Below are 23,983 nucleotides of genomic sequence, written 5' to 3' on the forward strand. Positions count from 1 at the left end.
CTCTGTAAGGGGAATCTCTTGAATACCCAAGACTGTCTTTTCACTTGGGTCCAAAGTGGCATATTTTTTATGCCTTGTCTACGCTGACAGGAAGACTGTCACTGGACGGCATTTTGGAAGAAGCGTTCTCACTGGGGACCATTCCACAGTTCTGCTCAAACCTGTCAAAACTCAGCAAAATTTCTCCCTTCTGATAAGCATTTCCTGCCTTTTACAAAAAGACTCGTAACCTTACACTGAAACCCACAGGGAAAGGATTTAAATCACAGTAATACTCTCCAAATGGACAGCGTGGTTATTGTTAATTTCAGCAGGAAGATTGAGAATTGAACTGATATTAGGACTATGCACCTTACTGTAGCTCCGTCTGACCCTAACCCAAGTTGGGATGGACTGCCAGTTTACCGGAGGTGAAGTTTCACTTCTATTGCCTATTCTGTGCCTATGTGGTTGGAGTATTATCTCCTGTCAAATTATTTTAATTTTAAAATGATGATTAATTCATTAAAGCTAGGCAAATACATTTGCATGTTATTTACTACAAGCTAAATAACCATTTGCGTATCTATTTACGCAAACAATGCTCACTGCAATCCCTCTATCAGTAATGAAGGCACCAAAATGTAAATCTTAGTTGTTACACTAGCATTGGCAGCGTCAATATATAGGTGGAAAGATGAACTTCACTTAAAATCAAAAAAGTCAAAATTTCCTCTCATTGTAGTGGAAATTGAAAGTAAAAATTTTCTTTATTATAGCCAGAGTAAAACAGGTATCTACGACACCTTTTATCAGAAAATTTTCCACCAAACACAAAGATTTTATAGAGAGGAAACATAAATCCAAACTTGCCTGCACTAGAAACCTGATCAATGAATTTCGTATTCTCACATTATGAAAATACTTTCTCATACCTTAAACAATTATTTTTAGTCCTCTGAAGTGGCAAAAACCTTCTGCATAAAGCTATCAGGTTTATGCACGAGCCTCCTTCCTTATTCAAAAACTAAATTAAATGCTAACAAACCTTTAAGAAAAGTGATTTTTGCATAATCTATAGCAGGGCCTATTTGCAGCAGTGTTCCCTATCCTCTCAGGAGAAAGATAAACTGGTCACCATCAACTGAGAGGTGGTTGTGGAGAGCTGGGACAAGAAATTATATTGACTGGGGAAAAACTACACGGATTTCCTCCTTGCACATTTTAACTCCCAAACCTTCTCTGGTTAACAGAAGTCCTTCGTATTACTGACCTAAAGCAGACTGACAGAAATATCAGGTACTGCTTCTATTGGTTGAGCCATAGGAAAACTGCATGATGTACATCAGGCCATTGGAAAAAGGAGATGGTTTTAACAAACTATGCCTAAAATGGAAGGGGCTCCTCTCTGTGGGGAACCACTTTATTATGGTACCTGGTGGAAAACAAGCAGAACTTGCAGAGCACCTAACTGACATGGAGGATGAGTCTCCCTACTGAGACCTCTCAGTTTCATGGAACTCTATTCCTCAAGCATACAACTGCCTAATGAAACACACCTTTGGAACTTGAAAAAACCAAACCCAAACCAAAACCAAACTGTTTTAGCCTTTTTTTGAGCAGAAGTTTCTTATGTTAAGGATGCACTCATTGGTGATATTCTTGGTTAAGCTGGTTTATGATTCTTGAAAAAAGTAAAAAAAATCCATAAAATCATAGAATACCTCTATGATTTTATAGAATACCTCTATACCTCTAGATATAGAGAACAGTCTTCTCTCTAGATCACAAGAAATCCAAGAGCCGATCCTCAGTATAAGCTTAGTTCTTGTTGCATTGTGGATCTTTTCTTCTGAAGTTTGTTACTAAACTCTCGTTACTCTGGTGTTTATACGTAAGGGGCTGCACCTGAATCAATGACCTCAAGCTCATCATGAAAAGTCTTTTGCTCTGAAGGGACACGAGTTTCCAATACTGGAGAGCACTCTGCGATCTTTTAATTTTTTGAACTGATTTAGTGAGACAATATCATAGCAGAAAAAAACAAGAAAAAGAAAGGAGTCCCTAAAATTTAATCTGCTGCAGAAACCAACCAAAGAGTAGCCATAGGCTGGACAATCAAGCAGTTATGCTGTGTACGCACAGGCTAAGGATAAGAAATGGCACAACGCAATTAGTGAAAATGTTCACAACATGTGCCAATGTTGTGTTGTACTGTCCTGTGAAAAGGGGTTTCTGTCTATGGAGTTGTACATTTAGTAGATAGGAAAGCAGTGAATCAGGCTAAAAAGAAAGTAGGCATATAATAGTTTGTATAGAGTTTTGGAAATTTATTGCTAGTTCATCCTAGTACACAAGTCTACCCTTTCTCTGCAACTATCTCACTAAGTTGACCTTCACCACAAACTTAGCCTCAGCCACCTCTGTTATCACAGTGTAATCACAATCTTTTTCAAATCATCATTTTGGTACCTCAGATATTCAGGTCTGATTTTTAATCACTGACATATTAAGCATCAGCAAAATAGTTTGCTTAGCTGTTCCATTGGCAATTTTTAAAAAGGAATGAAAACATGTACCCTTTTGATTACCTTGTTAAAGTGAGTCATGATGGCATTATAGCAGTGCTCAGTATTTCTGCTGTAATTAAGAATCTGTCATATTTTTCATTAAAACACATTCTTTAAAATGAGACTTTTAACTTGGTCATTTCAATCAGCACCAGCCCAAAGTGTAGCATGCGACGTGCCAACTAGAAAAAGAAAATGACATCTGAAATTTGCTTTTGCAAAATATAAGTACTAAAGTGCCCATAACACGCACAATAATTTATATATTTTATAATGCACATTCTCTGTATTTTAACTACAAAATAGGTTTCTCTTTTTAGGATTAGTTTTTGCAGGTTTTCACCACTGCTCCAGACTGTAAACCATGGTATGTAAATATCAGAGCAAAAAGATTGTTTCCAAGTAAAAATAAATGGCTATTTACAAGGTGCACAAGTAAAACATTTTTTGTTCTGAAAACTTTCAATGTTCTGTAAATTAAGTTATTAACATCCTGCAGATGTGAAGCAGAATCTGGTGTTTTCCCACACGTAAGATTTATAGGTTTCCTATTAAAAAAAGGAACGAGAATCTAAAAGGTCTTAGGGATTTAACAGGAGGTGATTGTGAAAAAAAGCTTGTACAGGAGAAGACTGAGTCAATAGGAAAGGCATTGGGTTAAATGCGTATTCAGTATATGAACATGGCGTCTAAAAATTTGTAGCATCTGCTGGTTTGATATGGGACTTAAAATAGGTAATCTAAGACTGAAATTACTGTAAACATTCCCAATGCATGTGTTTCAAGTAGTAACAATACCTTGCAGAGAACGTCCTTTCTCTTGCATACAAATTAGTTTTTCCCTTTTTTTTTTTTTCTCTTCTGTTGTTTTGTTATTATTCTCATTAATGCCGGACCCAGTTTTGGTAGGGCTATTTCCATAATAATGTATTACTTTGTCTAAGAGGTTTTTATACAAACTTGAGGGCACTGTATTGCTGCAATGAAATATGTCAGGGTGTCATATGAAATAGCTCTACCGCTCAGGTACTCAGGGAGGGCATAAAGTCATTGAAAATGACCTGGCCCCACATCTGACTAAAATCACTGAAATAATCTTGGTTTCATGGAAGAAGCTGTACAAAAAAGTAGATATTTATAATGTACAACACCTAATTCTTAAAAGAAATAATAGGAAGTAAATAATTTTTACTAGTGTCTTTTTTTTTTTTTTGTTGATAAACTAATTAACTATCTAGGTTCAGTAACACACAGATGGGGCTACATCAAGCATCCACAAACCAGAAAATTTGTCTTAGTAAAAAAGGCAGAATAGGGCACTCCTGTCTCAGTACTGTCAGCTCCTAACAATCCATACCTATATTATCTCCCATTTTCTTCATTGCTTTTCAACACAGCTTTTCTTCACCTTTACAAATGACATTTTTGGAACTATAAAAAGCTCTGTGCTGCTCAAACTTTCTTGCTTCAATAGTTTCTCATTGCTGTACAAGTAAATCTACATCCTTTGTTACTAATATACACAAACCCATTGGTATGTGACTTTGACTCCAGGCTGAGAACAGGCTATAAATTTAGAAATCAATATCTAACTCTATCAATATTCATTTTACTTTTTCAATACAAAATACAAAGGTGAAAGAGCAGTAAATAAGCTGGAGTACTGAAATAAATTGGGTGTTCTTGTCACAATTAATAAATGTTTAACCAATAACACTGCTTGCTACAGAAGTCTATGGCTTTGTAAGGTGCCTGAAAGTAGCAGGTGCTACCCTTGTGAGACTCAAAACCAGAGAACATATTTTGATACATTAGGATCGCCAGTCATTCTCTTCAGTACTACTGAACCTAAACATATCAATGACCGCTTTCAACACTATGCAGAGTGCTACAAGAATTAATTCACCTATGTAATTTATTAAAAAAATGTAGATGAGGATTTTGAAAATACTTTTTTCAATGGATTGGCTCATATTAGGTGAAACACTGATAATTTGCAGCACATACAGCTCAAGAAAATGTTTGTAGTTAATGACTCATTTACAAACAGCCTTTCAGGTTTCACTGTCATCTTAAATCTGGAAAACTATTAGCAAAACGCTTCTTTTCATTTCCAACTTTTGTTCATGTAAATACACAACTTTGTCCTTTCATTCAAGAAAACCATTTACAAATTCTTCTACATAATATCTAGTCTTCTGTTCCTCTATCTTAGCTAACTAGAACTACTGAAAGGAGAATAATCAAATAGTGATCTTCCATTTCAATCCAAATTTCCAAACGTATTTCCATTCTAAAAGGAAACCCTATTTCTTTCATAAAATGGTAGGAAATACTGACAAAGACAAACAAACAAGGCCGGTGATTGTATAAACAATAGTTTAGCTGTGGGAAGGCTAGCCTTTGAGAAAACCGTAGTAGTTTATAAGATGTTATACATATCACGCATATGTACAAGTTTACTTGAAGATTACTAAAACTTCTCTTTGCTTACGAATTTACAAAGATGAAATGCAGGAAAAAAAATATTTTATAAGATCACAGGAAAAATTCTCAATCCTTCTGCCCAGAACAAAACTGGAAAGATTACCTTGAACTTGAAGAGAAAAAGCCCACACATTAGTTACAAGGTACCTCATATGATACCTTTATCCACCATTGCTCTCTGTCGCTCTCCATGTAAAGGCAAATTTTGGGGGCAAAACAATCTCTAAAATTCTGAATATACAGAAACATAACATTAAATGGTCACATAATGTATTTGCCTTACTATCAAAATATTGGCTTTGCAAAGTTACGCAGAGGAGCCAGCTTGTAAAATAAAATACTGAATGCTGAAAGCCCAAGGTAAAATGAATAATAAAATAAATTTAATGATACTTCATACCCTCTCAGTACAAAATGACATCCTCTAGTACTTGAAAGTTGTGAAGTGAAAATCACCTTGTAGAAATAATTATACTATTCTCTCTTCAGCCATTAAATATTTTTCTTTCTCACTTCACATATGTTCAGAGTCTTAGAAGCTGTCCCATACATTTTCTTTTTCCATCTTGCTGCCACTAAGGTGCTTTAACAACATTTTTAATATTATTCTTGGTCTGTTTCTGCCACTGAGGTTTGAAACAAAGAAGTTTCAGGAGGGGGAATTCAGCTGGAATACAAATATTAGACTTCTCTAAAGTAATCTATTTAGAATATATTTGAAGAACTGTATGTGTTGCATATGTTGCTATAGTAATTGATATATGACTAGGACATGCCATAGAGATTTCCATATCAGCAATATATAAAAAGCCTCACACAAGCAACACAAACAATCTAATCCTTCCAGTATGCACATATATAATTAATACAACAAACTGATGAGAGTCCTGTAAATCACTGCTAAGTATTGAAAAAGTCATTTCACAGCTGTGACATCAGCAAAATGCATCCAATGGTTGTGACCTCGCATCTGTAAAAATCCTTCCGAAATGTGCTTGCAAATGCTTCCTATTTAATCTACAGCACTAATTTTAAAGCTGTGTTTCACAGCCTTATCTCCACATTTTCAATTGTTTGCCCAAGAATTCACATCCTATCTTTATTTTGCAGGATATTTATAGTATTCATATGCATTCCTCACAGAGAATGGATACCTCATGTCTTTTACCTTGTAATGCTTGAACAGACATAAGCAGTAATCTTTACTGTCTATGATCCTCAGTATATGAAAAAAGATTTATTCTCTCCAAAGAAGTGCCATGCTACAAAGGACTAGAAATCGGAAGTGTTTGAGGGAGAATTAAGAGAGCCTATTTATTTCTTAATCTCTGTTAATAAATAAGGATAGCATATATCTGAAGTTATATAGAAAGTTACTGAATTTATCAAGCATTTCCCCAGGTCACTGACCTACTGCTTTGTATTTAGAGACTTAACATCTTGTGTTCTGTGTTCTGTCCCAGCGAAATTGGTTACCTGTGGGTCCTGGCAGGGGAGCAGCTTTCCTTCTCCGTTTGATGTCTCCCATGCACAATGATCCTAAATGTACACTGGTTTGCCTGCAAGTAATTATGGGAGAAAACTATTAAAAAAGGAAGAAAACCGCCACATAAATACACAGCTTGTATAATCTGAACCTATATCAAAGCAGTCTCAACCAAGATGAAGCTGCACAGTCAAGCCACCAATCTTGTTTATATCGAAGCATAATTATGTTTGTTGACAAGCGCTCAGTATCTAAATGCAGCATCATAAATTGTTACTGGAATGAATAATATAAAGGGAATGCTTTTTAATTTTCAAAACTGGCAATGTTTCTAGCTCAACATAAAACAAAAACACTGCTGCTCCTGACAGGAAAATTGCTAAGATTAATTATCTAAAGAGATCACAGTATTGTTGGTAGGTTATCAATTGGCTAGTAATGCCTGACTCTCAGAATAACATTTATTACATGAAAAGTATTATCAATTTTTTTAAGGTAAGATGAAAAATGAATGAGAGAACATGAAACAGTAAACTCTTCAAAGGTACATGAAATAAACTTGTAGCACACCAATTTGTCCTCTTCTAATTCACTGGCAAGTTGTGAGAATGGTAACACAGAGACATAGTATCTGGCATACTCAAACAATTATGATCTTACACTTGGAGAGTGGAAAACTGGTAGAGCTGCAGAGGATGGCTAACAACAAAATCTTATTGCATTAAAGACAGCTATTAGAAGTCAGATACCACAGAAAAGGCTAAATTGGGAATTTCCAAATATTGAATTTTGGAATATAATCTTAAAGGACAATTATAGCTATTATTTTTCTTAAAGTAACGTACAGTGCTTGTAGAATGGAATATGTGTAGCCGGCTTTTTTTTTTTTTTTTGAAAGAAGTAGAACAGAAGGGGGGAAAAAAGCAGTAATTTCTAAACTCCACAATTTTAATATACCTCCATAAATGTTACCGAGAACTGTGATTCTTACGACAGTAGTGCAGTGAATTTTGCTAAAATTACAAGCTGAGAATTGCATCTGATAGTCTACTGTAGAGTAGCTAACGCTGTCACTCACGGGATCTGGTTTCAGTGTGGATATATGACATTCTCTAGTGCATTTATAAACTTTGTAAAACTGTACTGCTTCTAAATGAATAACAAATGGTCATGTAATGTTGAGAGACCTCAGATCTGCTCAATAATGTAAGAGAGTGACAACAATGCCTTGATGAAAAAGATGACCATGTATAATCCTCTACATACTTCTTTTAAAGATACAGTAAATTAACAAGTTCTACAGTGCTTTTATTTAAGTAGCAAAATATTCCAAGAGATTTAAGTTTCACACGGAAGCGCACTCTAGCTTTACCCAGTGAACCCCTATTTCAACATTTAATTTTAACACTTATTTAATTCTGTTTTAAAACAGACCTTTTCCATGCAATTCTTCTAACTTGAAATTCTGTCCTATTTTTACTTCCAGAAAGCAAATGCAATTAAATTAGTATATTAAATTTCAGTTCTAAATTTAAAAAGACATCAAGAAGTGTAATCCTTTCATAATTGATTGTACAATAAAGGAAATTAATATTTAAATACAATACAGAGAAACAATTTTTAGAGAAAAAATATTTAAGAGATATATATTACACTGATATTAAACATGCAGAATAAGTTGTGTGGTAAATTTTATGTTAAACCGTGTGCAACTCTCCTTTTTCTCTTCTGAATAAAGAAGGGAAAAAGTCGCCATGAATACAAGTAGGATGAAAGATAAAAATTAATAAAGTCAGGCAATTGAACCTGAAGACCTGAGCCACAGCAGTAACAGCTAGCAGTGTTTGAGTTATTTTACCCAGAATTGATTATCTGTTACACTACATTGAGATATCTAGATTATTGATCGGTAAGATTATGGTACTGGGGTCTCCCCACTTTTCCTCCAGGCACACCGAATGGAGTTGCAACAAATAACACTAAGTAAGGACTACTTTGTTATTGTTGTCACCCTTCATGTAGAACATAGCAGTTACTTTTTAATTTAAAATCAATGAACGTCTGAAAGGCAGCCTTGTTCCTTCAGCATAAATGAATCATTCGCCTTTGCTGAGCACAACAACCCGATCACCAGCCAAGGTGAGAGTGGGTATTTCTTTGTTGTCGTTGAAAATTCAGTACGCCACAAATAAATAACAATAGGCTAGAGCACCAATTAAGCTTTGTCAAACCCGGTTTTATGGCCACTAACATCAAACTTTAAGCTAACTTGTGATTCTAAAGTGGGATTTGCTTTTGCCAGGTCTTAACATTTGATATGCACTGTCAATGTAGATCACAGCAAAACAGAAAGCTTTTTTTAATATATTATTTTTTTTGTTAAGAGGAACAGACAAGAACTACCACTGCTCTGGAACTGGCAGGTTAGACAAAATGAAGAATTATTCTGAAGCTGCACAGTACATTTTGAAATGCTTGTAATGGGGGTATTATAAAGTAGGGAGAACTCTGACCCTCAATCAGGCTAAGTTCAGCATTATGTTTCTTAGCATTAAATCAGAAGACTGTGGATTACAGAAGGGAAGAAAGCTATTTGCCTGACTTCTCTCTACTTACCCCTAGCTTGCTTCCAGCTATCATTTATAAATAGTGCTCTGGAGGGAAGCTAGGCATTTTGTTAGGGAAAAAATAAAACTTGTTAAGACCACCTTGCCTGAAAACTTGGCTTTTGACGTGCTGGTGACAGGGACTGGAGCAAGCAGTGTCAAATGGAATAATTTTTAAGGAAAGACAACAGGAACTTGTCGCCTCATTGTATGCATTTACAAATAGAGGCTTTTCAGAGTATTAGGCCTAGTTAAAGCTGCCCTCTGGATAAAAAGTGTTCCCAAGCAGCCTCAGACAAGCTTGGGAGACAAACAGATGTGACTATGGTCCCTGGCGTTTGGCAAGAACACTCACTGTCAATAAGAAAAATATGAGCATGGACAGGGCATCAGCTGCACCATGGCCGAGCAGGCCTGCAAGTGTCATAGCAGCGGCAAAGTTGTGGCAGAGGGAAATAAGAGGGCTGCAAAAGCCAGGCTGGTGTGAACTTACACTGGCATGCCAAGAATTTTTGTTGTTGTTGTGTCATGCCTCAACGTATTAAACAAAAACCCTGGAAAAGCCACTGTCAATTTTTATTCATTTTTCATCTTGCTCACTGTTTAGATTCTCTGTTCTATGTGGTAAACAAGAGCCTCAAAAATGAAGACAGACTGTGAAAGGCAGTAACACCAACAAAGCTATTGAAATAATAAATAATAAACACAATCAGTAGTTTTGATAAGCAAATACTTTTCTAGACGTGATTCACAAGCATCTATGCATTCTTGTGACATTCACTCAGACAGAAATTTTGTTATCTCCTTAAATAACTGCAGTCTCCCTACCATTTCTTTCTTCAATGTAATTATCCTTACTATGGTTATATGCCTAGAATTGACCCTTTCAACTCTCCAAACGTTCCTATCCATGCTTACACAACACAACCTCTTTTTCTGTGATTTTCATAGCTCAATAAGCAAATATTTTTTATAAGTGCCTTTTCTACGTTTACACACATTCACCTCTCCAAGACATTTGTAATAGGCTATGTCAGATTTTTATCTACTCTGACCTTTGCAGACAATGGCCCATTGGTTACATTCCCCAGATAAACGTCTGTTCTGTGGGGGAACCTGCAGCTGCACTGCTTTAACTGTAAACCACCTTCTGAGCAACTGAGCACACGAAGTGGTTCGTAACTCGTTCGCTAGTAGTTACCACCTTTGCTGCTATCGATGTTAGAAGTTCATTGGATCAAGTCACCAAGAAGGATAACACAATATAAACAGAAGATACTCCTGAACACGAATTCCATCTCTCTGGTTTGTTACACGATTCTGTAATCCCTATCATCCCATGTGCAAAAAAAACCACCCCAGAAACAAAAAACCCCAAACCACCCCCCCAACTGAACTGCAAGACAAGCCCTCTCCCCAAAATTAAAAAACCCTATTCAATTTCAGTACGTGTTCCACAGCCTGTTCAGAAAGACACCATGAGGACAGTGTTATATAGCAGGTAACTTCACGTGCATTAGTACAATGGCCAAAACTAGCAAAACTGTCACCTCATGTGCGGGAATTCTGGGCACTAGTTTATTAAATACAAAACATTTGCATGTTTATTTTGTATGTCTCATTGTAACATGTCTGCTGATCACTTTACTCTGTCTGCTGTTAGCAGCTGTCACTTTCCTTGCAGCTGCAATGCTTTATTTGATATCAGCGCAGTTGCTTTTGTTGGTGGACTATAATTGTGCCGACAGTTGCAACATCATTGAAAGCAAACTTAATTTTGTCCCTTAGTATATTTACTGTCAAACCATTTACCAGACAACACTATGACATTGCTAAGATTACTTGTTGGTTTTACGTTCTGCTTGTGTCAAAAATGCATAAAAGTACTGATTACTAACAAAGGCAGATGTGGAAGAGTGTGTGGTTTTTGTTTAAGAGTATTTATTAAATATCTGTACTCTAACTTGGAAAAATCCTATGCTGCATGCTATTATGATGCAATAACATTTTCAAGAAACCTGATTTCTATCTCACAACTAGATTAATCAGAAATGATCAATACTTGACTACCCATTATATTCCAGTTAACATCTCTCTCACCTGAGGAACAAATCCACAGTAAATAGTGACACACTGTTCTGCCACAGTATCAACGCATTCCTGCAGATGGCTGTAGAACTCTGCAAGTTTATCACCACTGAATGCTTCAGCTAACGTAGAGGCTTGATAAAAGTTTGTAAGTGAACTTCTTTCACAATGGATTACAATAAGGTAAGAGTTGACTGGTTTGCATTTTAGAAGGGACTTGAGAGAATTATTCTGAAGGGGAAATCTAATTGACACTGTCAGGCCTCGGTCTTACAATACAGATACAAAATAGACATGAATATGGATATGATTGAAGAGAGAATGCAGTGAGGACCACGACTCACTTGAAATGTTTGAAATGACCGGACAATTTCTTATAAACTGAAATTGAGTAGGGAGTGTGTGAAGCAATGTTTGCAGCAGCAGTTAAAAATGAAAAAAACCCAGAATTCTCACTTGTGTAACAGAGAAGCAAGCCAATAAAATGATTAAAAAAATGGGATGTGTGGAACCACTCAACTTTATAAAACCAAAGAATAACCTGAGCAAGCCTCCCATTATTTAAGTACCTTTTACACAAAAGAAACATCACAGAAATGGCTCTCATATCCTTAGACAGAATGGGCCTGTAGTACAGATTATGTCATTTCTTACATAGCTACAATTTAGACACTGCTGTATCTGCTGGCCAACGGAAGTGCATCTGTTAGCACTGCTTAAATAAGAATGCCTGGATGAACCTTAATTCTTACTGTAGCTTCCTAAATCTCCACAAATGGCTGACAATGGCTTCAAGGGGATTCAAGTCCGTGGAACAGTTTATGATCAGTTTATAGGTAAAGTCCATTAAAAACCTGTTATATACATATTTCTGAATGTCCAATGACACTATTGGCTAATTACATAGGATGAACACAAGATTCTATGCTTCCACAGAAGCACAGTCTTAATCAAAAGGTATCATGTCAAATACATGTACCAGGTGATTGGTGCTGTAAATTTGGGAAGACTATTCTGTATTATCTAGGTATAATCAATACTTCTAAACTTTGCCTCTGGCATGTATATCAATATAACCACAGAAAAGATACATTATGATTTCATAGTATTACACTGAAATATGCAAGGCACGTTTATTTTTGAGAAAATAATACATGAAAACCAATGGCTAAGAAATTTTATAAGGAAAGATTTCCTCTTTCTCTTGTAGCACACAGCTTGGCCAAAACATGGACACGGCCTCTCCATCTGAATGCCCAGAGAAGAGTAACACACCTAGTAACTTATGCGCCCTGTGGACAATTAGAGAGGGACGGCTCCTTGTCCAATCTGAAGAAGGTAGCTACATTCTTTCACTCCCTAAAATATGCATAGTGCACGTGCACTTCCAGTAGATGCACAGGACACTACTTTGAGGTCAATATTTCTGGGAGTAATGACGACAGGTGACAGTGAACAAGGCAGGTGCTTTAACAGTGAAGATTTGGATTCCACATCTCAGCATTACAGTATAGGGCAACCTCGAAAAACAACCCAGTAATGTTTTATTAAGAACATTTGAGATAAACCTTACTCAGTACAAATTTACCTGACTTCAGGTCAAATCAACATCTGAAATCTATTTTGTCACAGAAACACGTCACATGCATGTGTGCCTGGTGGCAATCTAGGTAAGTCGGTGTGCTAAATGCCCCAACACTCATCACAGCCTAGACCAAAGCTACTGAGACAGCTGCATTCCTGGTGGACATTTCCTCACCTGAGCCTTTTTTCCAGAAAAAAATACTTTTGATAATGGGACACTGACATTGTATGCTCAGGTTGTACATAAGGTCTACCTCTACTTCCATCAAACCCTCTCAGTGAATTAGAAGATTTCACGGCTTTTATAGAACCCGCAAAAGCAGCACTGATGATATGCAGTATCAGCAGACAGATTCCTGGAAATCAGAAACTTAAAAAAAATATCTTGGTTTATAGTTTGCTTGATTTTGTTTTTAATGTGTGAAATAATTCACAAATTCATACATATTTCCTCATGCTAACTTTCTGGAGATTGTAGGGAGAATAACCTCCATCCCTCCAACACCAGGGTGCTGACAAGTGTTGAGAGGATTTCTCTCTTCGCTAGGCGTCGTAGACCAGTCCTGCTGCAAATTAGTCTTGTCTACAAAATACATTAAAAGTATTTACAGAAAGTTTTCATTTGGTGCTGAAGAACCAGCAATATAATAATGAAATACAATGCATATGCAGCATATATATTAATTTTTAATGCTTATGAAAATGAGTATAATTTCTTCTTGGTATCACTTTTCTCAGATACCATTCAGGTGAAATCAGGGCCACCCTTGATTCCTCCACATCCTTTACAAAGAGTAAGGCTTTTCTTCAGACTTGTCTAAAGAATGACATCATCTATACAACTTCACATTGCTTCATCTGCCTCCACAAGTACAAAAACCATTATATTAACCACAAGTGCTATGCACTTTATTTTCCTTTTATTAAATCTTAAACAGATGTAATTAAACCATGCAATTCTATCAACCTCCTTTTATACTTCGCCAATCTGTTCACAACATAACTTTAAACATAAGGGTGACATACCTGTATTATTGAAAGTCCTAGTGCAATCCTGTTATGAGAAGAATACAATCTTCCCCTGGCCCCATCAGATTATCTCATCACCTAATACTATATCCTAATATGTTCCTTTCTGTTATCTTTTTCAGCACTTTTTAGAGTCATTCAGACACAGATGTAGCCCAAAATTTGCCTGAACTCTACAAATCTACACACTCCACTCTGGCATAACTTTAACAAACAATGGAAAATAAAAACTTACATCACTACATATGTTTTGACACCCAATCTCACGTCACTTATGTACTTTATTTGTGAATCGAATCTCTAAAAAAAAAAAATAATTCCGTAGTAGAGGCCTACTGCCCTCAGAAAGGATAATGCATTGTTTTTTCTTGTTTCTAATTAGTAATTTAAGCATATGTTCAGCATTTAACTCTAAATGTTTGCCTTTTCCCCAAGCTCTAAGACAGCTGTCCAAGATGTGAATGCCAGAAAACATTTAAATATCAACATCTGTTGAATTATGTTAATTTAGTGTAATATAATTGGGCATGAGTTGGAATTGATCAAAAGTATATGAATTACACAAAGGCAAATCCAAACTAATAACCTGGTGTACAAACAAGTCACCAAGGAACACTGGGAGAATAAAACCAAAAAAATCCACTTCTGTAAAAAATTAAATAGCTAAAACATACATTTTTCTTCAACAAATAACATGATTTCACATTTTCAAGAAAGAAAATATTTATACTAATTCAGAATATAAATTTAATATTAATTCAGAATATTTCTAAATAGTTTTGACAGCAAGTTCAATTTTTTAATGTCAAGCAACACCTGATATAAATCAATAAAGCTGATATATGTGTAATGGTGAAATGTAGTTAAAAAGTAGGTTGCAGTAATGGAATACCATCTTGTTACAGGACAATAGAATTTCAAAAATTCTAAAGCAAACATTCTTTTCTTTCTTCTTTTTCTGGCAACAACATTGTGATATCCAAAAGATATGGGCCCTGATACCACGTGGAAGTGATCTGGAAAAATATCTTTATGCCTTGAGCAACAACCATGGGCTTGAACAGTCACTTCCACAGAAGGACTCGATAGCTTGCTCAGCTACACTATTTCTTCTAGGTATTTCTGGATGCATATTTGTTTACTAAGTATGATATTCGCTAAATAAAGTCAGTGCAGGATAAACTTATTTTGTTGAAAAGACTTTGAATAACACATCCTACCTATACAGTTCCAGATTACACTACTACAGAATTAGATTAAATTACTTCAAACCTTAGCACCATGCATGTTCAAAACCCTTTACTTTTAGAACAGGTACAGAGGAAGAAGCAACACTACAAAAATCCACAAATATCTAATATAGTAGCTTAGAAATGGAACAAAGAAAATATCTCATCAGGTTGGACGCACTCAACCTGTGTATCAGTTTCTTTACCTTTGTGCTGCGAAGGTGAGCAAGCATGACCAACTGGAATGAATTTGGACCACTATAAGAAACCAATAATTTGATTAATGTAGGTAAATACACAGCACAATGCAATGATTTTTAATCAGTCACTCAGACCTAGATCTGGACCAGTGATGCAGAAGCTTTTTGTCATATTACAAACACTACGGTCAGTCCTTAACCTACTGCCTTCCGACCAGTTCCAAGAAAACAACAGCTCTGCAGCTGGACCCCAGCATCATTCTCCTCCTTAGTCTCTTCTGCTTCCCTTTTTTTAATATTAATGCTCGAGAAAGAACACTTCCAACAATCTAGTTGCCTGGCCAAGATAGTACAGTTATAATGGAGACAATAATCTGATAAAGATATAATTATGTGCAAGGTTTGATTGGGGGTGGGGGGATCACTAAAGCTAACTGAACCTTAAGCAGGTTATGCTTCCTAACATTTTGCACCCATTCCCCTCAGTAACTGTCATGCAACTCCATTGAGTATAAGGGGTCTGCATGGCTAGGACTGAATGCAAAATTAGACTTTCTAAAACAAAAAGAGAGCAGGTAAGAGAAAGTTAAAGAAATACTGACTTTTCTTTTGTCCTTTTTAGTTTCAAAATTTTTTAATAGCAAAAACTTCACTTATGTCCTCCTGCTCTATATTATTAGTGATATTAAAACTTCTAACAATATATCTATGAAGTAACAGGAGCCTTGGCAAAACAAATTCCCAAATCCAAAAGTAAGGAGGCTGAACAGTGTCCTTTTCTTCCTTTTGGCTAGGACAGTCACTGAACATTAGTTTCCAGATAGGCTGAAATGTATTATAATAAATGATCACAAATTCAAAATATCAACAAAGGAAGTAAACATGAAAATTCTACATGATCTGAAACAAACTACTCAAATTTCCTTCTAAACTCTTCCTTTCCTTACACAAAACCACAGTCTTGATAGAAGTCAGTGTGCCTATGACTCAGAATTTTAGTGAATACGAGTCAGTGGATGCTGTTTTGTGTATAGGAGATGCAGGGATCCCTCTAAACCTAGTAGGAACTCAATGTAAAGATTGCACAAACAGCTTAATTTACAACAAGAACAGAAAAAACAAAATGCAAAAAAAATGACCTCTTGATTGCAATGTTGCTTAGCAATAGGTTAAACAGTTTGTGAAACTACAGTGCAAGTTACTGTGCATACCTCCTGCTCAGACCTTAAAACAGCAGGAATGGTCTTCACATCTCTGAAGCTCAAATTAACTTTATCCTTATGCCATCAGCATTTTAACAGGTAAGCTGAGGCAAGCAAAGCTTGAGCTTTGGAGCACAAGCTTGAGCGAAAAAAAGAGAGAGTCAGTCTGATACAGCTGAGTGTGAGAAACTAGCACACCATGTGCTAAAATTCAGGTACTTGAAAATGAGAAATTTGTTATCAATTAATTCAGGGGAAAATTCAATCCATCAGGAGGATCCAGAAGTACATAATTTCCAGAGGTTACCTGTTTTTTTTACTATATATATATATATATATATATTTTAAAATCAGGACTAACTGACGTCCTTAACACACTTGTGTACCTGGAATTCAATTTTAAATGACAAATTTTCAGTATCACTTAGCAGCTTATTTATGTACAATATTGTAAAGTAGATTTTAGTGCAATAACAACGAAATTTGGCTTGTTGTTTTGTACTTACTTAATTTTGCATTCAAGATGCAATGAAACTGCTCATATGGAAAAATATATTTTCAAAACAGAACACGGTCTCTTCAAAATTTCTGCTACTTCTGCAAATTTTCTCATGGAAGTTGAGTTAAAATATTATACTTTTAAGATACTTAGTGACTAACATTCATTTAACTAATGGATACTTTAAATCTATCCATGAACCAATCCTGAGGCTTGAGGATTTCCTTACAACTGAAGCATCACACACTGGCTACATTTTGAAATAACAATCTAACTGTCATTGCCCCGCCTCCCTCCTCCAAAATGAAAATCTTTTTGGCATTTTAAAAATAAGGCTATAGTATAGAAAAGTCAATCAGAAATTGCCCTCTTCCAAAATGGTACCGTCTTTTATTCTTCCCAGAGAAGAATACCAAACTGATGGAATAATGTTGTCCCTGAGGGTGATGGCAAGGGAGGAAAGCAGTGTGTCCTCAAACACTCACATAATTTAATCTGGAACTGCAAATATTATTAAGCACCAATCATAATGGTACAGTTACTGCTTCATGGCACTCCAAAGAGGAGATAAAACTGCTTAGTTGTTAATTTCTAATGATGTAAACACATTTGGATTTTAATATTATATCTGAATCTCCTGCATTATTAGCTCTGGTGTTACAAGATATTAACTTACTACCTTTAATGATTTTACACTTGAATGAAAAGGCGTGTTTAAATATTAATTTCTTTTAAAGTATTTTTGTTGGAAATATGTGTTCGTGTGATGGCAGAAGTGAATCGCCTAGGAAAACACCTATGCATTCCTTAGCTTTATTGCAGTGTACGTATGTGCATGTTTTTCATGTATAACTTTCAAAAACTGGCTGAATTTACCTCCTCTGGTATTGTAATTTCATTCCGCAAAAGCCACATTAAACAATTACAGTTCTTGTAATTAACCAGTAGTCTAATGTACAGTTTTCTTATCCCAATCCATTAACAGCTGCTCAAAAAATGTAGTAATTAATGGTTTCATTTATTTTTGGCAAACCTGCAACTCGACAAATAGTTTTGTATCTGCTGCAAATTAGGACTCTTTCCCAAACAACAGATGACACTGTGGGAAAGAGAAAGCAGGCAGAATCCTTGCACATCTTTGTCTCTTTAGAAGATCAAATAAAGAGCAGCTGTAATGCTATTTCTCACATCTGTGTAAAAAAGTACCATGATATGTATCATCAGATGAAAATAAGTAAGTGCTGTACAAATGCAGAAATGGGAGTTTCCCCTCCAAACTGGGGAAGTCAGAAAGTTATATTTGTAACCAAAGCAATAATATACTTTTAAAAAGATCTCATCAGGTTTGGTGTCATTTTTCTCTTAGGATCTTTCTTTAAATACTAATTTGTAAAGAATACTGTTAGTTATAGAAAATAAAAATACTTGAGAGACATTCTCTTTAACCAACACAAGGAACATATTTAAACTGGATTGAGAACTACTTGGGCAAGGAGGGAAAGAGGTAGTGGCAGAAAACACGGGGAAGTTATGCCTTATGTTCTGGGGTTTTATTGAGACATTATGATAAGGGGTAGCTACAAAGAAGATGGAGACTCCCTTTTTACACAGAGTCACATGGAGAGGACAAGGGGGAATGGACACAAGTTGCTCTTGGGGAGATTCCGATTGGACACGAGAGGGAAATTTTTCACATTGAGGACAGTCAACCATTGGTATAATCTCCCCAGGGAAGTGGTTGACTCTGCCACATTGGACACCTTCAAGATTCGGCTGGACAGGAGGGTGCTGGGCCATCTTGTCTAGACTGTGCTCTTCCTAGAAAGGTTGGACTAGATGATTCCTGAGGTCCCTTCCAACCTGTGATTCTGTGACATGCTCCCTTTATGTAACATTTCCTATACCAGTTCCAGGGTGTGCTTTCCTGAAATTCTCCTTCAGGTGTGCAAAGACCTGTATTTCAGTCTGTGCTGCTCACCACGGCAGTCGAAGACTTCTTGGCAGCTCAAAACAGAGCAGCAACAGGTGATCCCTGGCCAGCTGGCAGACAGTCCTCCTTTCACATTGTAGCAATCACCGAGTAGGTGGCCCTTGCTGAAGAAATATCAAGGGACCATCTCTACCTCAAGATATGGGCTACTCTGCAGCCACAAGAAGTGGCTAACTACTTCATACTAAGCTGCTGCTACACTGACTAGATTGTTAACTCAGCATCAGTTAGCTAGTTTAAACTTAACTTATATAATTCTACTCCATCTTGAAATCACTTTTGTGAATATCACTTAGCTTGCTTTCAAGCCAGGACTGAGCTGCCTAAGAACTACAAACAGCTTTTTTCTCCCCCTTTTAAAGATCCCTGCAGGAACATTTGAGCCACCATAGAATTATCAAGATATGAGAAAAAAAAGGGTAAGTGGCAAAATTTCTGGCACTATTTTCTTTTCAGTTCCTCAATTCATGCACATGACAAATTCTACTTACAGTACAATAAGAAAAACTATATACGTAGATAAAATAATGGTACTTCACAGAAGCACACTATAAAAGAAATATGACACAAGAGCATTATGCATAGTAAAGGAAATAAATAATTATAAAAGTTTAACATATTCAGTAGTCTGCTGTTTTTCCAATCTGAAATTCTGTTGTTAATCGATTATGGCATAAATTAACTCGTTATGGCATCGACTGTATGACCAAAGGCAGAGTATTAAGTTATTTAAGTATTCTGGTTATTCTGTCAAATGAGGATAAAAGTACTTTTTAACTTCATACATGTATTGGGAGGATAAATACATTAAATATTAAGAGACAGGCAGAGAGCTGTGAGATGGAGGTCCCTCATATATTTAACAATATAATCACATGTTCAAAATCATGCTATAGCAGTTCAGCAAAATACCATTGAATGCTGTCTCCGTAGTGACCAAATGAATCTCTTAGCCCTGGGGAATCTTCTTTAGGTAGAACTCATTCTTAATATGTTTTACAAAGGTGACTTAAGAAAATGTGTTTTACCTCATGACAGGAGCAGGCAAACAATGAGCACATGATCAGCTATGGCAGTTCAGCTGCCAAGCAGCAACTTGTTAACTTGCCATAACTCAATCATGTTGAATTGTTTGCCCACAGCCTTGGGCTACAGACAGACATTTGGTCTGCTAACAACTGCGCCAGATGAAGACATTACTATCTCAAGCTATTTGTTATCACACATCTGCTGGAGATTACAATCTCCACAGCTCTGCCGGAGGAAGAAATCATGCGAGCCCTCCCTAATATAGTTTGTTCAAAACTAGCCAATTTAAATTAAATAGGTGAGTTGAGCTAACCAGGCTGGTTTTACCCAAAGCATAATAATAAATGCAGACAAAAAGACTTCTTTACTGGCAAAAGAGTAGACAACGAAAACAAGCAGATGGAAGAATTAACGCCTTCAAGCATTGTAGCTGGTTTGGAGAGGGGACTGTAACTGTCTGAACGCAGAGATATAATGTAAACAGAGAACTTTTTCAAGGCTATACTGGAGAAATAAGTGCAGCCTCTAAACCAGAATTATTTAGTACTGTTTATGTAATGTAAGTAATTAATGGGAAAATGACATATTTGTAGATTAAAGCTTATCTGTAAAGGTATATATAAGTATACCTTTATTTTTAAGTATATATGTGTGCATATATATACACACTTAAATGTGTCAAGTACAGAAGATGACATGTGTCAAACTATATCAGCAAAATATAATCTATCCAGGTTCTTAGTTTTGTGGTGCAGGACTGTGCCCCTCCTTAACATTTGGTTCATCTGTAGCCATATCAACAGTTCTCAACAATTTAATTATCTTGCCACCAGTAAAAGTTGGTGCTAGTTTATATAAGATTGGCTCATTATTATTAATTCTGACAGAAGAAACCTAATACAGGCAACCCAGTATAGTAAAGCTCACCCAGAAAGTATCAGTATTATTCTACCACGAAGAAACAGCTGCAGACCACTGCTGTGCTTAGAGCTCCACACCTTTCTGATGTATTTACAGAGTGAATTATTCCACAAGTCACTGATCTAATATAATATGGGTATTTACATATTGTCTACATGCTGAGACAAGAACTGTGTTCAGCCATCCAAAAGGGGTAAGAAAGGTCAAGGCAAGCATGGCAAAATGTGTGTGTATATACATATCTTGTATACATACGAAAACCAGAAAAAAAGGTCTTCCAGAACAGCAAGCAAAAAAGATACAGTCCCACACAAGAAATACGGTTGTGTGAAAACCATACAAAGAAGACCCAGAGAAATCCAGCCTTGCAGTAAAAGCAGATTAAACTGTATTCTGGGAAAGCACAATAATTTTATAGAATTTCCAATACTTACCCACTGCTGTTCTATCACTGCATTTAGCAACAAGCAGTAAGACAATAAAAGGTTACAGCGATTACTTTTTGTATGCCTCTTTGTAAGGAGGTTACTCATCTGAATTACCTTGACACGTCAACAATAATAGTTTAACACAGGAAGAACTAATTTAGAATCAATTTTAGAAAGCTTCAGAGTTTCAAGTGTGAGTAAACACTTGCATTCAACAGAAGATTTAACTGCATATGTATGTAGTACACTGAAATAATGTAAGATTTACTACAATGTCAGTTAATTCTGTAACTTAACCTTGTGAAATTTGATTGGTATCATTGTAGTTTAGCAGTTTTTAAAGTATTTGGGCACATGCAAAAAAATCTAAGTGACAGATTTCCATTCTAAGATTTCATACACAGCAGTGAAAATGCACATTTGCAACTAAGGTGATATTCACCATTTTATTGACTCTGTGAACAATATTTGCTACTAAACTAATAATTTCTATAGGTACCTTGTTAAGCAGAAACACTTTCCTTCTCTGTATGGTCTGGTGAAACTAAGATTAACCCTTTTGGTAGAAGTGATAATTTAAAATTAAGTCATAGTAAAATCAGCCTTCAATATTAACCACAGATAAATCTGACATATGTCACCACACACCATTAATTTCATCTGTAAGAAACAAAATACCAGAGGAATGAGGAGATGAACTATGTATTCGTTGTGTGTTGTTCCTATATATCTGAAACTCAGTCTCTATTTTGGTTATAACAGCTTTTGAGAAAAAGCAAAATACTAGGTTATACAACACTTAAACTATAGGAAGAAAGCAGTCACCAGACGTATTATTGGCCTGAAGTAAAAAAAAATATGTTTGCACATAGTGCAAATTAAATTCTTATTTTCAGCAGCTAAGCTGCATCAAGAATGTTAAAATTTATTCAATGTACTTCTTGTAAAAAAGACATATATGACTTGACACTCTTAGACAGCAGATGGCCTGTTAAAACATCATTATCATAGAAGTTTGAGAACTTCTCTTCAAGTCACTTTAAAGAACTAACAGTAAAGTTTCCATGGTAGGCAGAGAAAATGGTGGTTTTTTTGAAAAATACAAATAATTATTTTGAGGAAAAAACTTTGAAAACAGAGATGATGGTACCAGGAGATGTTAACAGGTGACCTTGCTGTTCTTAAAGGTATTACAGTATGATAATATACTGTGGCTTTATGTATGTCATAATAATGGTTTACATAAGTCTTACTTTAATATTACAGATATTTTATGGAAAATGCCAGTCTTCAGTCTTGGATTTGCCACCTATTGCTTCTACACGACCCTGCCAGATGTCTATTATGACAACAGTCTGCTAACATACTGCTGGTTGGACATGAAGAGTAGTTGAAGATCACTTCAGGTATGTAATGCCCTTTTAAAAATCTATATTCCAACTGCTTGTCTAGGTACCAATCATTTCACAAGAGCTTCACTAGTCAGAATAACAAGAAACTAAGTTATGATTCTGAATTTCTCAGACATTGTTTTACATTGCTACAGGATAAAAAAGACCCTAAAATGATTTTAAATACAATCTGTTTCTTACTGCTTGCTTTACATCTGGTTTATACTCCCAGTTTCATGTAAGCAGCCTGATATTAAGAGTGCATTTATGGTGAAAATCCATATCTAAAGTGAAATCATTCTAAAATTCTGAGCAAAAATATGATTTAACAAGTGTGCTTGCCAGAAAAACGTATGCAGAATTTTTTTAAAAAAATTTTTGCTTAATATAAAAGGTTTACTAAACCAAGATAACCACAGTTGCTGAAGATGAATGACCAACACTTGCATGGCCATTGTTTTAGAGCACATAACCAAAACTTTTATACAATGAAATAGATTAATATGCATCTTTTTGAAAGAAGTATTGGTCTCCCTTTCCAGGTACTCATCAAAACAAGTATTTAACAATATTAAAAACTTATTTCATGTTGAGCACATATATACTAAAAGACAAGTGCCTGAAAGATAGCTGTCCCACTCAAAACCATAGCATTACATGATGATATAAATCTATTATAACTTTTTTCAAAAAGTGATTTGATAGCACATTGTCATCTTTACAGAACAACATGAAAATTGTGTAAGGTGTTGTGCATAATGGGAAACATTTCTGCAGATTCTCATTTTTAAAAATACTAGAATTAAAATAATTATTTGACAGAATAGATTCAGCAGATAACACGTACATAAAAAACCTGCTAGGAGCAGGCTCCTAGACCAGTGCCTATCAGTTCAGTGTTGGATTTTTTTATCTTTTGAGGGGGATGACAGAAGCTGGAGGATAGAACTAGATTTGTTTTCAGTAAGTCTTCACAATGAAATTTTTATTGTCAAAATATGATATAAGAACAATTTAAGTGTTACAGTATTTGAGTTATTGTCTTGATTACAAAAGCATGTGTGCAAAAAGGTAATTTTATACATTTTCAGCACTTATATGCCAGAAACACAAACCTTGCTTTGGCATCCACTTAATTCTGATGTTTACTAAAGAGATTAAGCTTAGAAAGTGTAGCTGGATATAGTCACCAATAAAGTCTAATATGCATATTTTAGGCGAAGATCACACCATACAGAAGAAAATCTTGAAAGTAAATCACAAAA

General features: G+C 35.6%; 1 protein-coding gene across 3 annotated transcripts in view; it reads right to left on the reverse strand.

Moving 5' to 3' along the window:
- The window catches only part of GPATCH2 (G-patch domain containing 2), a 127,080-nt gene that overhangs the window by 10,071 nt on the left and 93,026 nt on the right, over positions 1-23,983 (reverse strand). For 2 of the 3 annotated variants that reach the window (XM_064446265.1, XM_064446266.1), the window contains one exon: positions 6,513-6,595. In XM_064446265.1, coding sequence (XP_064302335.1) covers positions 6,513-6,595 — 83 coding nt within the window. Of the gene's footprint in view, positions 1-6,512; positions 6,596-15,264; positions 15,317-23,983 lie in introns of all 3 variants that reach the window. The other variant, XM_064446267.1, reaches the window with a different exon arrangement.

The sequence above is a fragment of the Phalacrocorax carbo genome, chromosome 3 (genome assembly GCF_963921805.1).
Source record: "Phalacrocorax carbo chromosome 3, bPhaCar2.1, whole genome shotgun sequence".
In the NCBI taxonomy this organism is placed as follows: Eukaryota; Metazoa; Chordata; class Aves; order Suliformes; family Phalacrocoracidae; genus Phalacrocorax; species Phalacrocorax carbo.